Source organism: Bos taurus, chromosome 22 (assembly GCF_002263795.3).
Source record: "Bos taurus isolate L1 Dominette 01449 registration number 42190680 breed Hereford chromosome 22, ARS-UCD2.0, whole genome shotgun sequence".
Lineage (NCBI taxonomy): Eukaryota > Metazoa > Chordata > Mammalia > Artiodactyla > Bovidae > Bos > Bos taurus.
Genome location: NC_037349.1, coordinates 44905405 through 44922735, shown reverse-complemented (window position 1 = coordinate 44922735; position 17331 = coordinate 44905405). Strand labels below are relative to the sequence as shown.

Below are 17331 nucleotides of genomic sequence, written 5' to 3'. Positions count from 1 at the left end.
AAAGTCTATCTCCCCAACCAGCCTGTCGGTTTCTTGAGGACTGGAGAGTGTCTTTTTTCTTTTTGAACCTCCAGGACTTAGAGTAGTGACTGACTGACACATAGGGAACACTAGTAAATGCAAAATGGATATGATTTTTCACATGTTTAAAAAACTAAGAGATTTGCCAATAAATTTCTTTAACACTGAATGTTTAACACTGAAAAAGAGCTCAAATGAGTCAAAAAGTCTTCCATACCTTACATCAATTTTACACTCACATGGTAATCTCTATGTTTCATAGTCATCTTCTGAGTTTAACTTTTAAATATACATTTCATGAAGCAACTCACTACACTAATAATCATACTCCTGTAGCTTTCTTTCCTCTGTTGTCATACAGAATTTTCACCATCATATTTCCAAAGGGGTAGAATAAAATTGCTAAAGGGGGCAGGTCCACACTCACCACTCCCAGGAGCGAACTATATACCTCTCTCTCCCTGCCCTTTCCAACCCACAGGGCAATCCAGGAAGCTCAGTAGGCAGCTAGTGACTTTAGTGTCCAGAGAGATCACCATCTGTTTCTCTACCCCGATAAATCAAGTACCTCTGCTCTATAAAGTCACGTTGCTTGTGAGACTAAGACCTAGAATGAAAATGGAGACAGAATTTTTGTCCAATTTAATGGCTTAAAAAAAAAAAAGCAAACTTTTCTTGGGTAGTAAATTTATGCTGCAAGAATCTAGGAACTACACAGCAGTCTGAATTTGATCTGGTTCAAATAATGCTACCATGTCCTAAAATCCTAGTCATTATACACTTTCCAAATGTACAATGTCATCAAGGTTTTATGACATTTCCTACAAAAAGGTAGCACTTCATCAGCGGAAGCTTGAATTCAGGTATGGGAACAGAATGCTACGGCTGCTGCATGAAAATCGTGCTGCTCCTCTGACTTCAGTATCATAGCTGCACGGGGATAATACACCAAACCATTTTCGTACATGCACCTTTTTGACCTGTACTAAAACAATTCTATATTTCTTTGAACTATTGAGTAAAGCCAAAAACATGTATGGTAGGACAAAATCTATTATGGATGACTTCTGTTTTCCTACAGAAGTTTGATCAGAGATAGTATGCCACCTGGGGTTCTCTGTTTCTTCAATTTCACTTCCTTCCTCAAGTAACAAAAGGCTTAGAGCATCATGTCTGTGCCTGCTGCCCAGACATGTGACCTGTGCACATGGCTTATGGAGTACACAAAACTTCTGAGACCCAGGGCTTTGAAGGCAAAGCTGACAGATATGAGGTGCAAACCTAGCTTCACCAGGTTAAACATGGCTATGAAAGGAGCATACCCAGTTCTACTGGCATCAAAACACAGTGCTGGTTGCCAGAGAGTCTATGAGAAAGAAATATTAAGTAACACTGAACCTCTGACATTGACACGAGTTTATTATTCTTCCATTCCAACACACCCTAATCCAAAGCTTATGCTGTTCCAATCTGGGCCTGCCCTAAAACAGCCAATTATGCTGAATGTGGTCAAAACTCTAAGAAGTCTTCAGTCCCAAAGACAATCTTTCATTAGCTCATCAGCTCCTGTATTATTTCCACATTTTGAAGTGGTTTTGAATTGTGTGCATCACTTCTTTAGATATTATTTCTCTTTTATACTGCAGATATAATAGTACTCCTTCCCCATCACTATGTTGAAAACTTTAAGCTAAACAACCTCTCCAAATATACATGAAATATTTCCAAACCCATCATCGGCACAGTTTAACTAAGTGGGATTGCTATCCTATTGTCCAAAGGAGCCATAATATATAACTGGCTTTGTTCTAGAACTTCCAAACTGATTCCAAACTTTTAAATCTGGTGGAGGGGGCAGGAGGAGGGAGTTTAAAATTTTGCAAAATATTCATGTCAGCAAAAGAAGCTGTTTGTCACTTTTGCATTGAAAGTGCCTTCCCAAAATCTTTATTGAGTAAAGTGCTGCCATTTATTCCTCAAGAATGAGGGAGCTTAGAATGGATAAAAAACAAGGTCCTACCATAGAGCACAAGGAACTAAATCCAGTCTCCTAGGATAAACCATAATGGAAAGGAGTATGTTTTAAAAAGTATGTAGAAAGCCTAGAGATAAACCAAGACACATATGGTTACCTAACCTATGACAAAGGAGGAAAGAATATACAATAGAGAAAAAAGCCTTGGGAAAACTGGAGAGCTACCTATAAGAGAATGAAATTAGAATACTCCCTAACACCATACATTAAAAATAAAACTTGAAATGGATTATAGACCTGAATGTAAAGCCACACACTATAAACCTTTTAGAGGAAAACATAGGCAGAACACTGTTTGACATAAACCTCAGCAGGATTTTTTTTGACCCACCTTTGAGAGTGATGAAAATAAAAACAAAAATTAATAAACGGGACTTATTTAAACTTAAAAACTTTTGGAAAGCAAAGGAAACCATAAATAAGATGAAAAGATAATCCTCAGAATGGAAGAAAATATTTACAAATGAAGCAACTGACAAAGGATCAATCTCCAAAACATACAAACAGTTCATGAAGCTTAATATCAAAAAAAAAAAAAAAAAAACTCAAAAAAATGGATGGAAGACCTAAATACACATTTCTCCAAAGAAGACACACAGATGGCCAAGAGGCATATAAAAGGATGCTCAACAACACTAATTATTAGAGAAATGCAAATCAAAACTAAAATGGGGTATCACTTCACACTATCAGATTGGCCATAATTTAAAACATCTACAAATAATAAATGCTGGAGAAGATATGGAGAAAAGGGAACCCTCTTGCACTGTTGGTGGGAATGTAAATTTGTACAGCTACTATGGAAAACGGTATGGAGATTCCATTAAAAATTAAAAATAGAGCTAACGTATGGTCCAGCAATCTCACTTTGGGACATATATTTGGAGAAGATGATATTTTGAAAATATACATGCATCCCAATGTTCATAGCAGCACTATTTATAATAGCCAGGACATGGAAGCAATCTAAATGTCCATCAGCAGAGGAATGGGTAAAGTAGATGTGGTACATATATACAATAGAATATTACTCCGCCCAAAAAGGAATAAAATTGCATCATTTATAGAGGTGAGGATGGACCTGGAGACTGTAATACAGAATGAAGTCAGTCCGAAAAACAAATATCATATTTTAACGCATGTATGTGGAATCTAAAAAAAAGTACAGATGATCTTATTTGAAAAATAGTAACAAAGACACAGATGTAGAGAACAAACATGGATACAGGAGGGAGGGGGGCTAGGATGAACTAGGTGGTGGAGGTTGATATATACAGACTACTATGTATAAAATAGATAACTAATGAGAATATCCTGTGAGGATGGAAACCACTGAGGATGGAGACGTGGCTTTATAGGCATGCAACTTGCATACGTACACAGGGCCCCTGTACTCAGAAGGGCCCCATATTTAGTTTAATGCTTCACTATGACCATCCTGAAATTCTCAATAAAGTCTGAATAAAGGGTCTTATATTTTCATCTTGCACTTGGCCCCACAAATTAGGTAGCTTGTTGTGTCTGGAGAGGTTTGGTCAGAGTGTGATACGAACAGTTTTCTGTTTTAAAAGAATTACTCCAGTTTGTATGTTAAGAACACCCAGTAGGAAATGTAAGGGTTAAAGCAGGAAAAACAGCTAGCATGCTGTCGATACAAATAAGGTGAGAGGTGATGGTAGCAAATGTCACCAGGAAGAAGGGCCAGTTAGATCCCATTTGTCTGCAGCTGCCTGGTGACATGCTTGTCTATGGCGGTGCCTTAGCCAGCCAGCTCCTACTTCTCCAAACTGGTTTCTGCTCAGATTCCATGCTGCTGCCTGTTAATCTGAGAGCCCTATATTTTTCCAACAGCTTCTTTCTGTTGGAAAAAGAGCAGGTATTAGCTTCTCTTCTTGCCTACCCTTTTCTCTAGGGAAGGCAGGGCACCCTTTGATCCCACCAAAACTGTACACAGTAGCAAACAGGAATTCTTCAAAAGAAAAATCTGGGTGTTGTCCCCAAATCTGGATCCTCTACTATGGAGAAAATGAAAGAAAGAAGAGCCCTAGCCAAGTCCAGTATCTTCTGTGTTGAATCACTGTATTACAACTTACTTCACATTGTCTCACTGACTCCAATTAAGAAATAGGTGTAAATATTACTTCACACCCACTAAGATCTGTTTGAGTCTGACAGGATAAGAGCTACTAAAGTTTATACAAATACAAAATGCACCTAAAATACCTTTAAGACCCACAAAACACATTGACTGCTCAATTCTCAGTAAAGAAAAGGAAAAATTAATGATACGTTTTAGATTTATATCTAAATTTGTACAATTATCTCTATGTTTAAGCTAGTAAATGAAAAAAAAAAAAAATACTAGTTTCCAGGTGATCAAATAAGTAAATTCATGAAGTTGTGCTAAAGCTGACATGATACAATCACCAGTAAGTTAAATATCAGTAAGTTTAAAGTTTACACTCACTAATCTAAAATTTTTGAACAATAATTTCTTCTTTCCCACACACTCAAAAGTTTCTCTGAAATGACAAAATATGGATGATACCAATTCTCAATCTGAAGTGCTTACATCAGGTACTCACCTTTTTCTGAAGAACATTGATTTTCCTTTCCTTCACTTCTAACATATCCTTCATGTCTCGAATCTCTCCAGCCAGTGTCCCCTTCTCTTCTGTGAGGTCCTGCAGCTGTTTTGTTTTTTTATTGAGAAAAGATTCTTTCTCTTCTAGCCGTAATCTCAGTGCATCTACCTGAAATCAGGAAAAAGAAAAAAGCTTGCAGTTTTACAGAGAGGTCATCAGTAACTACGTCCTGCCCTGGGAGGTGGGTGGGGCAGCAGTACACCTTCTCAGCAGCGCGATCAAATACTGCTCATGGGCAACTCCAGGCTGTGTGTTTTAAAGCCTACATCTACCTCAAAAATCCTACTGCATGTGTACCTGAGCAGTGATATATATATTTTTAATTATAAGGTTTATATGAAATAAGACGTTATGAAGTCATCTCATGTTGTGAAGCCGAAAGATAGGAAACAAAGCACGTGAATTCTCTGTATCTTTGAGAGCCCAGGGAGGGTACAACACTGTTCATGCCACGTAGCATCCTCCGGGAATACAGAGAACGCAATGAGCCATGCCACGGACATCTGGGAGAATAAGACTGGCAATAGAGGAATGCTCCTAAGTTAGAAAAAGACGTGTAGCCAAGATGAAGTAAATGCTGTTAGAGGAAGAAAACTCTGTGGATGACACCTATTCTACAGCTTCATGAAAGACTGCTTTACAAACACTAAAGAAAAAATTTAGATTTCTACAATTTCTGCTTTTCAAATGTTGGTAATAGAATGGGGAAACATAAGCTTTTCTTTTAATGTTAACATTCCAAAGATCATGTGCAAAAAATGTTTACATGGGTGACGCAGGGCACTGGGATGACAGACGACTCTAATCCTCACCTTCCACACTGGGAACTGCATAGACAGGAGCAACATCAACACTAGGAAGCGATTAAGCATGTTATTGAGAGATATCAAAATAACCAGGCATAAAGAGTTTAAAGAGGTGATCTTGAGGAAAAAGAATGGGATGGGGTAAGTTGGGGACTGCTGCATCTCATAGCATATCTTGTTGAACCTTTGCTCATTATACTATTTGCAAGTAAAGTTTAGATGAATACAGAAACAAACAAAAACATTTTTTTAAAAAAGGAGCAGGAATACTGTAATACGCGAAAATAGATATATAAATATTATAAGGACAAAGAGTCAAAGGTGATTTGGAACAAAGGAAAGACACTTAGGTTTTAGGTTCTGCTTCTATCTGGGCTTCCCTGGTGGCTCAGACAGTAAAGAATCTGCCTACAAAGCAGGAGATCTGGATTCAATCCCTGGGTCAAGAAGATTCCCTGGAGAAGGGAATGGCAACCCACTCCAGTGTTGTTGCCTGAAGAATCCCATGGCCAGAGCAGCCTGGCAGGCTACAGTCCATAGGGTCACAAAGAAACACCACTGAGTGACCAGCGCTACTTCTACCTGTGAGGATGAGGACAAATAACTCTCACTTGCCCACACCAAGTCTTCAGCCTCAGTTTCTTCACTTATAAAACAAAGAGGTAAGGACTGACTATCTCTAAGTGCCTGGCATTTTATGATTTTAAAGACAGCAATCAGTCCTAGGTGGAACACATCAGGGCAGAAAAATACTAGATATAAAAAAAGTTATCAGGAAAGAATCTCCTTTCCTTACCCCTGTTGAATAAAGGAGGGCCAAAGTAGTGTTTTTAAATGTCAAAGGTGATGGGGAGGTAGGTAAGCAGAGAGGTTTTCTAGTTTCTGTCCCAGACAGCAAGATGAAGCTGGGAGATCCCAGCAAGGGCAGAGGTGATGACAAGTGCTGGAAGCCCCGTTGGCTGAATGACCCTGACTGCATTATGAGAGAGGATGGACACTCTGTGTTTCCAGAAGGTGAGAACTGCTGAATCTGCAAACCTCCGATAGCTCTGCCTCTTCTCACATAATGGCTATCGAGATCTAGGGAAAGAGGTGAAGGGGAAATTCATATTCTGGTGACCTCCCCTTTCCTAAATGAAAAACTCATGCCAGTTGCACTAAAGCTTAAACATTCCAGATTCTCCAGGGGTCTATGTAAAAAGTTATCTTCATCTACCAACTTAGAATAACATCAGTACTTATCTCTGAGTTTTCCTCTTATCTGGTGAAAAAGTGTGATTTTTAGTTTATACATAAAAGGGTAGCATTTAGTGTGTTCCTTCGAAACTAGCAGAACATGTTGATCACTGCAGGTTACAGCAGTGGTTAGAAAGGGTTACACATTCAATTTTAGGGATCTGTACATAGGCTGACTAGGACTCTGTAAAAATTGGAGAAGAAACTGTGGTCCCATTAGCCCCACATTCTACCTATCAAAGATGGTGGTCATTATCTGGACAAAGGAGGCGCCCAATCCAAATCCATGATACAAATAAATTACAACCTGGGAGATAGTGAGTGATGCTAGAGAAAGTTTCAGAAGAGACTCTAATTAATCAATAATAGTAAGCTTAACATTTGTGGTGCCTTCTGGCTATGTGTGATCTTTCAATGTCTTGCTCCATCTTACTAAGTCCATAAGAGATTAAAACAGCAACCCAAGCTTTTGTAAGGACTATTAAGTAAGACTTAAGTAAGACTATTTCTCCAGGAACAAAACGGAGAGCAAAGTTGCTCATGATCAACACACTACTCACAACACCCAAACTCTACACGGCAGGAAAGTCTGTGCCAGCCAAGGTCTTCTGTTTGTGAGTCTATTTTCCATGCGCCTGACAGCATGTACTTAGCTTCAAAGGAATTTGAATTGTGGCCTTCAATCACCTTCACTCTATCTCTACAGCTCTGCACAGCCTCCTAGAATCAAGAAATGAAGCTTAAAGTTGTTGTTTTTTTTTTAAAGACAAAATGTTGACCTGAACTACATCCAATTCTCAACCAACATTAGCCCAGTTTGCAGTAAGCAAGCATGACATCATTTCTAAAGTCAAATTTTAACTTCCAGATGGTGCAAAACCACAAGCAGGCACACAGACCTTCTGATGCACAGAAGTTTAAACACAGGAATCAGGCCAGAAAGAAGATAGTCTATTAAAAATTAGAATATGTAGTTCCAAACTGAGTATCAGTGAGTAGGATTAAAATTCCCTTCACTAATATTTAAACTTCACTCGATAGTATAGTTCATTTTTAAAAAGAATCAGAAAAGCCTGCAAGTTTAGATTATATTCCAACATCAGGTAGAGACATAAAAGTTAAAATGTTTGGGAATATGAAATACCTTTCTCTACCTCTTCACTCAACACCAAATAATTTTAAGGGCCCTTGACTCTCTTTCTTAAACTTTGGCAGTTGACTCAATAATAAAACTTGGCAAAGCAAAGAGCACCATCATTTCCCAGAAAAACAAAAGAAAATTAGAACTGCATGATATTGTCAGTGCACAAAGAGCCATAGGTTGAATTCCCAGTTTTTACATATTATTTAACCGCATGGGAACTAGTCACCTAATGTTAAAACTAAGACAATCTTTTCATTTTAGGAGAATTACTCATTTCCTTCTGATCCAGTTGTGTGTATATTTGTGCCTGTATGTGGGTGCATGTGTGTGTGTATGTTTAAAAGCATGTAACACATGAAAATTTAACCTTTTACCTGGCAGTATAAAGCATAAAGCATTTGTTATCACTTCAGTTCCAGGTAATAACTTGAAAGAAAATGACCATGGCAATGAAATTGGCAAAAATTGCCAAAATCAGAGTTAAACATTATTAATCTTCATGTCAGCACCCAGGAATTATAACCAGTTCCAATGGTGAGGTATGTTTCTAGAAGTTTTGTACATAAGCTTCCTGACCTTTCTGCCGTATTTTACACAGGCCTTCAGAAACAGTTTCAGTGTTGTGACAAAACACTAAGTGCTACTTGATATGCCATAAATAATTTTTAAAAATCAAATGGTTCATTTCCATCTTAAAATGACTACAGCAACACTTGAGAGAAAGAAAAAAAAAACACTTGAGAGAGAAAAAGGGGCCACTTGAAAATTTTCACAGATTAAATATTACTTACTTGACAACACTTCAGGCATTGAATAAACACGCTATCACAAAGAACAACTTTAAAAGAAAATGAAACTGGAACATACACAAAAGCTCCCAGTACAGTTTTATTTCACATTTAAAGTGTCGTTTGTTTGTTTTTCCTAATAGTAGACTTGGGTTAACGGTATATTTGAATTTGATTCAACTTGCAATCATTCAAATGGGGAGACAGATTCAAAGTTGGAAGTATGCATAATGTATGGAAGTATGCTTCCAAAGACAAAAACACTGAAAATAACCTAAAATCTAGAAGCCGCTGTGGTAGTAACCACTAGTTCTCACTCAAATCCAATTTGCCTTTACTTCCTGAACACTGGATCCATCTCTCTTTCCAGCCCCCTTGTGGGAAAATGGAGCCATTCATGAAATGTAAGCAGAAGCGTCATACATCACTTCCTATCTACACCTCCCTGACACCCCTCCCCGTTCTTGAGACTCTGAAGGATACATTTTCCACATGGTGGAGCTACAAGATGGCAGAACCTCCATATATCTGGATCCTCAAAAGCAGGATCACCCCTAACTCCCTGCCCCCCAACAGTATGATGTGTTAAACTACTCAATTACAATAATTTCCCCTGGTTTTATTAAAAAGTAGGTACCTTAAAACTAGAAAGGTTTGTTTGTCTTAGAGATGGCCATAAACCTACATGAAACTGGGTCACTGTTCTTCCCTCTACTCCTTCAGTGTGTAAGACCTCAAAATCTACTTTCCTCTATCCTTTCATTCCAATTCCAAAGAAGTATGGCGGGGGTTGGGGCAGGGAGAGATGGTTGACAGAGAGCCAAGGACAGAGCTGAAAGGAAGAAGTAGCAGAATCCTAGGGAGTAAACACAGAGGTTAAAGATCAAGATCCTGGGGAGAAGAGAAAAAGAGATCAAAGAGGAAGAGTCTCCTATAGCACACTGGTCTGAACTTATATTCGTATCAACAAGTGGCTCAAGTGGACAACTCTGTTTTGCAAAGTCTCTCCACTGCAAATATAGGTGTTCAAGCAACTCATGTCAATGGCCATGGATGTACTCACCAGCCTTCAAAATGTCAAGAATAAATCAAAGGTGTCATAAGCAAAATGAGGATAATAAGAGTACCACCTTCATCAAATTATGTTAACAATTAAATTAAATAACACATGTAATGCACTTAGCACAGTACCTGGCACCTAGAAACACTCAATAAATTTTTGCTATTGTTATTATATTTTATTATTCTGCTTTCCACAGCCTGTAACCCAGTGATTTATATACTGTAGGAATGCAATAAAGGTTACTAATCAACAGCCCTCAGGAAAAGTGGAGAACCAGCAAGTAAGGTTTTGTGCTTTAACATGTACCAGAGTGTTATACTGTCTGTCATTTACTTTAAAATATTTCAGCATACATGGTATGATATGTGTCTGTGTGGAGGGGTGGCTGGGTCCATGGGTGTATTTCTCAGCTGTGAATAAATTCTCCAGGGGTAGTTAATTAGCTATGAAAGATTTCAGTTAAAAGCTGACATGCCAGAGTCAACTACCAAAAGTGGCTCAATATTCTTTATATTTGATGAGTATCTGAAATTTGGTCAATTAACATAACTGATGTGAGGACTGACTTTTCCTTGATGAAATGGGTGGTGTTCAAGTTGTATGGATTGGCTAGAAATGTTGCACAGACACTTCTACCCTTCCAGAAAAAAGACTGAAGGTGGTGTGTCCAATGAAAATACAACACAAGTCACATATGTAATTTTTAAATTTTTAGCATCCAAGTTTAAAAAAGAAACATGTAAAAGTAATATTAAGACTATATTTAATATAATCCACTATATCAAAAATATTACTTTTTAACATGTAATCAACATTAAAAAAATAATATATTTTACATTTTGGTATTGTCTTCAAAATTCAGCATCTACTTTTCACTTTCAGCATATTTCAATTAGAACTAGTGACATTTCAGGTGCTCAATAGCCCCATATGGCTCATGGTTACAATAGTGGACCATGCAGGTCTATGATTCTAATAAACTCAAAAGTTTCAATCCTTAGACTTTTATCTCCCCTATGGAGAAACACTCCAGGGAGGATTCTGGACCAATATCAAACATGGCTGACTGAGCCATGCCACAGGAAATAGTGTCCCACTGGCCTCACATGAACCTTTTATGGTCTCCAAAGGACAGAGAGCTGAAATTTCACGGAGCACTCAGAAAGACTGTATGACTGATATACTACCTGGAGACGAGGTCACAGGCAGGAGTCTTCTCTTCTTTAATCGTCAGAGGTTATCGATCTCTACCAAAGAGAACTACCTAACTGGTGATTTAGTTAGCATGATCTTTCTGCAGTCTTGCTGAAAAGAAACATTCAGAATAATCATTGATTTTTTAAAGCTCTTTCATACAAATCTCAAAGTTGCCTTTAAAAAAAAAATGACCTTCAGCAACTGCATCATTAAAAAGTAGCTATACAGTGGCTTCCTGGTGGCTGAGTATTAAAGAATCCACCTGCCAAAGCACTAGACATGTGTTCAATCCCTGGGAAGATACCACATGCTGCATAGCAACTAAGCCTGTGGATCACAACTACTAAGCCTGTGCTCTAGAGCCTGGGAGCCTTAACTACTGAACCCATGTGCCACACTACCGAACCCACATGCCTAGAGCCCATGCTTCACAACAGGAGAAGCCACCATAATGAGAAATCCGCACACTACAACTAGAATGTAGCCCCTGCTCACTGCAACTGGAGAAAAGCCCTTGCAGCAGTGAAGACCCAGCACAGCTAAAAAGAGAAGGGGAAAGAAAAAAAGCTGAGATGAGGGTGTGTCTATCTCTTAATCTATATTTAGGTCATGTCTTTCTACTCTTTGCCTTCATCTATTTTGATTTCAGATTTCTCTTCTCTGTAGGTACTCTTTATTTCCAGTAACTAAAATTATTTATTCATTCATTCAACAAACATGAAGAATTGATTTTGTGGCAGGAATTGTCCTAGTCATTTTAACAAGACTTGAGAGTCCCTTGGACTGCAAGGAGATCCAACCAGTCCATTCTAAAGGAGATGAGACCTGGGTGTTCATTGGAAGGACTGATGTTGAAGCTGAAACTCCAATACTTTGGCCACTTCATGCGAAGATTTGACTCACTGGAAAAGACTCTGATGCTGGGAAGGATTGGGGGCAAGAGGAGAAGGGGACGACAGAGGATGAGATGGCTGGATGGCATTACTGACTCAATGGACATGAGTTTGAGTGAGCTACGGGAGTTGGTGATGGACAGGGAGGCCTATGCTATGCTATGCTATGCTAAGTCACTTCAGTCATGTCCGACTCTGTGCAACCCCATAGATGGCAGCCCATCAGGCTCCCCCGTCCCTGGGATTCTCCAAGCAAGAACACTGGAGTGGGTTGCCATTTCCTCCTCCAATGCATGAAAGTGAAAAGAGAAAGTGAAGTCGCTCAGTTGTGTCTGACTCTTAGCGACCCCATGGACTGCAGCCTACCAGGCTCCTCCGTCCATGGGATTTTCCAGGCAAGAGTACTGAAGTGGGGTGCCATTGCTTTCTCCGACAGAGAGGGCTGGCGTACTGCTATTCACGGGGTTGCAAAGAGTAGGACATGACTGAGCAACTGAACTGAACTGAACACTAGAGTGATGCTGACTAGGGAAAAAAGGACTAGATAATCCCATTTCTGTGTGTTGGCTTTCATCTACCAATCCGAAACTTAAACATTTGACCTAGTGGGGGTTAGGACATCTATATTTTAAATTATTTAAATAGTACAAAGAGAAACAATGATGGCTGTATTACAGATTGCTTCATAATTTACAATATACCTTTCTACTAAATTAGAAGTCTGTTCTCATATAATTTCAATTCAAAAAGTAAAATTCAGGTATATTTAGTATTGCATAACCACATGCTGCGCTTATAAAAGTTAAGTTACAATCACCAGCTTGTTAATAACACAGTTGAGATTTTCAGGTTGTAAAGATGCATTTTGTCTTACCCACCCATCAAAAAATCATACCCAACTCCCATATGCCACCTACCTGAAGAAAACAATGCTGGGTCAAGAATGTTTCATATCACCTACATGGAAGAATTCATATCTTATGTGGGTTAATAATCCAGCCAACTTTATAAAGCCTGTTTTCATACTCAAGCTTTTGGCTACTTCTTACACTAAAATTAGGTGGTTTTAAGTGACTAGTCCAAAGTTCAAAATTTAACGTTTAGTTCAGTTCCAGCAAATTTCTGAAAACACATGGGAATTGTAACTCATGTGTTAATACTTAAAGTTTTTGTTAATAAAACTTCCAACACTAACCTTACCTCATTGAACTTACCTCACTGGTTTTTATGCTCACTATAAAACTATAGCTGTCATAATATTTTTGAATTACTACAAAAGGAAGCAAGCTATTCCAAAGTCAATGTTATTTTGCAACATGATGATAGTTATAAATTCAAATTACTTAAAACCAATTTGCAAAGCTATCAATCTTAGTACCTCCTAACATTTAAAATGCCCATCTTCAAAACATTTACTATTACCAAAAAAATACATTGAAGAAAACACCATGTGTCATTCATATTGTACTATTCCTTCAAGGAAGCACACTAAGTTTAAACATGAAAATGCATCTTAACATAAAAAGTTCAAATACTGGTCCTACTGAGATATGCCATGAACTTTTTAACCTATCGTTGAGGCCTCAAGAACTTAAATCATTGATAATTTAGTAGGAAGACTAAACAATAATTTCGTGATCTCAAGGTCAGTTATGTTCAATAAATCCAAGTAAGTAATCTCCATTCATATACATATGACACGTTTGTAAATGACTACTAAATGAGAAACTATAGTACATTTACTTAAAAGAGAATTAAAACTATATTTTAAAGTCAAGGCCCATACTCCTAAAGAATGGAGACCTATGTTCAAGGATCCATGAGTTTGCTACAAAACTTATTTTGTCTTTTCTTTTTGATGATTATCTCAAAAGTTAAAGTGAACTTATTCTGGATCATGCAAATAATTCCTGATAATCGAGGATTGTTAAAAGATCTAAATATTTGCCTTGGTATTTGCACTTCAGTTTTTTAAGAATGAAATGGAAAAAAACACAGAAGAAATATATCTTATTTCTCTGATATATTCCCTCAAAATCTTGGCCGTAGGACATCATGGTGAACAGGAAAGCAAGGGGGTTATCAGCACTACAGAAACTGCAACCAATGAGGAAACCAGGTTAATACACAGCACACCACTGTGCAGACTTCTGAGCTAGCATCTGAGCTATAGTAGCTGGCACCATATTCATATCAAATATAAATTTACATCCAGCAAACACAATCCTTTTTCATATAAAGTGAATATCATTCATTTAAATTTTATAGGCTTTGACGTATTTTCATTTAGTGTATAATTCTGATTTGGTTTCATAGTTCTGTAAGAGCTATAAGCATGCCTAGTCTTATCTTTGTACCTAATTAAGTAACATAAGTAATAATTATTACATAAAACAATACTGGGTGCCATAATGTTCTTTTTATTTTTTTCTTTAAAAGGAATTTCTTCCCAAGAGAGACATACTGCTCTAAAGTAAACAGTATTTGTTCTTTGAAACCCTCCTGGGTGTTGTGCAAAAATTAATTGGGGGAGTGGAGGTTAGCTCTATGATCAAGCCAACTTGGGAAATGCAGCTACTCCCCTGATTTATGGTAGACATTATCATACTCAAGGTTCTAAAATCCCACAGCCAAAATCTTACTTAACTTGATTTAAGTCACCTTTGCTCACATCTATTTAAAAAGAGAAGTCATGTTTTTCTAAGAACAATATCCTTCAGAAAATTTTATGAAAGATTATTCTCCAGTATCTTTTAGCAATCAAAATTTTAAGGCATGCCATGGATATGAAATGGTTGGGTGTGGTGAAATGGGGACACACCAAAGGATTAGATTCAGAAGGCCTTGGCTTGGAGCCAACTAGACACATCTGAGATGTCCTCTGTGGACAGCAGTGTGTTTGGTGATGCAACAGGGTGTCTCATGCATTCCTCAGGGCCATCTATGATGTAGGTATTATTTGTAAGTAACAATACTGAAGCTCAGAGGGCTTTCAGGGCTAATGTGGTTAGACTAGGTTAAACCCCCATATTCTGGTTCAAGATCCACTCCAGCCTCCATCCCAAGTTCACATCTGGCTCTGCCAACACCTGAGGGTGCAATCTTCAAGAAAGTCAGGTACTTTTTAGGGACTCATCTACCTGCTTTATAAACCAACAAAACTTCGCTCAATGGCCTCTAAGGTCATCACCTATTCCAAACTTCCATGATGTAAGGAGGTCAGAGATCCAGACACTAAAACATATTTTAAAGCTTCAATAATTAAAACAGTTTGGTATTGATGTAGGAAGAAAAAGATGCAATCCAAAATAGATTCACATACTTAGAGAAATTTAATATACAGTAAGAATGGCACTATATTCAGTAGAAAAAACTAAATTTCTCAGTGAATAATGGCTAAAAACTGACAAATCATTCAGAAAAATAATAGTAAAGGCAACCTATTGTATAGCACGGGGTGTTAGTCTCTGTCGTGTCCAACTCTTTGTGACCCCACGGACTGTAGCCCACCAGGCTTCTCCGTCCATGGGATTTTCCAGGCAAGAATACTAGAGTGGGTTGCCATTTCCTTTTCCAGGGGATCTTCCTGACCCAGGGATCAAATCCAGCTCTCCGACACTGCAGGCAGACTCTTTATCATCTGAGCTACCAGGGAAGCCCAGTAAAGGTAAATCCTTACCTAATTTCTCTTGACAAAAACAAATTTCTAATGAAGAGTTCTATAACAAACTATTGGGGCCCTTCTTTTTTTATTTTTGAAGTAGGGAAGTTCTTTCTAGGCAAAAGAAAAAGCTTATATACCATAAAGGAAAAGAGAGATGAATAAGACTAAATATAGATTAAAATGTTTTCATGAAAACAGACAAAGGAAAATTGTAGAAATTTTTTCTGGAAGCCAAAAGTAAAATGCTATGTGTGTTCCACTATATATACTGTGTTTTCAATTGGGAGTAAGAAAAAGATCATTTGCTGTGTGTGTACAAAATTTTTCTGCAAAGATTCATAAGCAAACAAGAGTTTCTTAAACACCTACTATACGCTCAGTCACCTAAGTGATAAAAACAAGAATTTAACACATTAGTAAACTCCACTTGTAAGCTAAGGCAAATACATCGTTGGAAGGCAGGAAAGAGTAATTAATAGCTACAAGGGGCCCTGCAGCTAGATTTCTCAAGTTCAAATCTTAACCTTCCACTTACTCACCAGGACCTAGAGAAAGATACAATCTCTCAAAACTTCAGTTTCTTCATCCATAAAATGAAGATAATAGTATTGTAGTACCAGTGCCACAAGGACTAATCAAAACATGGCTTGCAAGGGGCTGTATTATCTGCACTAAGAAATAAAGTAGAAATAATCAATGAACAGTGGCTACTGTTTAATACCAAATACTAACATCAGTTATCACCATGATAAAAAAAATACATTGCATCATCTGTGTATGACTGGTAAATTCAGTCACTAGAGTACTATGCTGTGTTCTAGCAGCTAACATTGAAAGCTAATTTTACTAACAACAATGACAGCAACATTAGCTAACACCCATGGGACAGTTTCATGTGCCCATCTGCTTTTTGAGACAGAGAGCTACTGCTCTGCATTTTAGAAGGTCCAGAGGCACCCAGATTACAGGCAGCAAAGCCAAGACTGAAGCACGTGTGTATCAAACTCCACAGCGCCTGCTCTGAATCAAGCTCATAAGGAAGAAAGCTGGAAATATTCAAATAGCATGAATGACAATCACAGAAGTGAAGAGGAATATGGCATGAAACAAAAACAATGCAGAAAACTGCTAAAATTATGATTGTATTTTATCTTTTCTGACAAACTGGTGTTGGTAGGTATGTTTATAGGTGAAAACATAGATGCTCTGAGGGCTCTCCAGGCTAACATGGTAGCAATGTGATTTATATTTTATTATATTTTATGTATTATATATAATATATATATATATATATATATATATCTGTTTATACATTATATGTTAAATTCTATATAATATATAATACAATATAAATGTTTTATATAAATAATCTTTTCCCTGATGCTGAGAAAGATTGAAGGCAGAAGAGGGTGACAGAGGATGAGATGGTTGGATGGCATCACCAATTCAATGGACATGAACTTGGGCAAATTCTGAGATGCTGAGCGACAGGGAAGCCTGGTGTGCTATAGTCCATGGGGTTGCAAAGAGTCAGACACTACTTGCCAACTGAAAAACAAATAAATAATCACATACTATATAAAATTAAATTATATGCTGCTGCTATTTAGTCACCAAGTTGTGTCCGAGTCTTTGCAACCCATGGAATGTAGCCTGCCAGGCTCCTCTGTCCATGCAATTTTACAGCAAGAATAGTATAGTGGATTGCCATTCCCTCCTCTAGGGGATTTTCCCAACCCAGGAATCCAACCAGTGTCTCCTGCATCGGCAGACAGATTCTTTACCACTGAACCACCTGGGAAGCCCCGTGCCTTATATATCACATACATACATATGTAA

The 17331-nt window shown here is 37.8% G+C and overlaps 1 protein-coding gene across 8 annotated transcripts in view; it reads right to left on the bottom strand.

Annotated features, from left to right (window-relative positions):
* ERC2 (ELKS/RAB6-interacting/CAST family member 2) overlaps positions 1-17331 on the bottom strand; it is a 980761-nt gene that overhangs the window by 597401 nt on the left and 366029 nt on the right. For all 8 annotated transcript variants that reach the window (XM_024982903.2, XM_024982905.2, XM_059879783.1 and 5 more), the window contains 1 exon segment: positions 4642-4809. In XM_024982903.2, the coding sequence (XP_024838671.1) occupies positions 4642-4809 (168 nt within the window).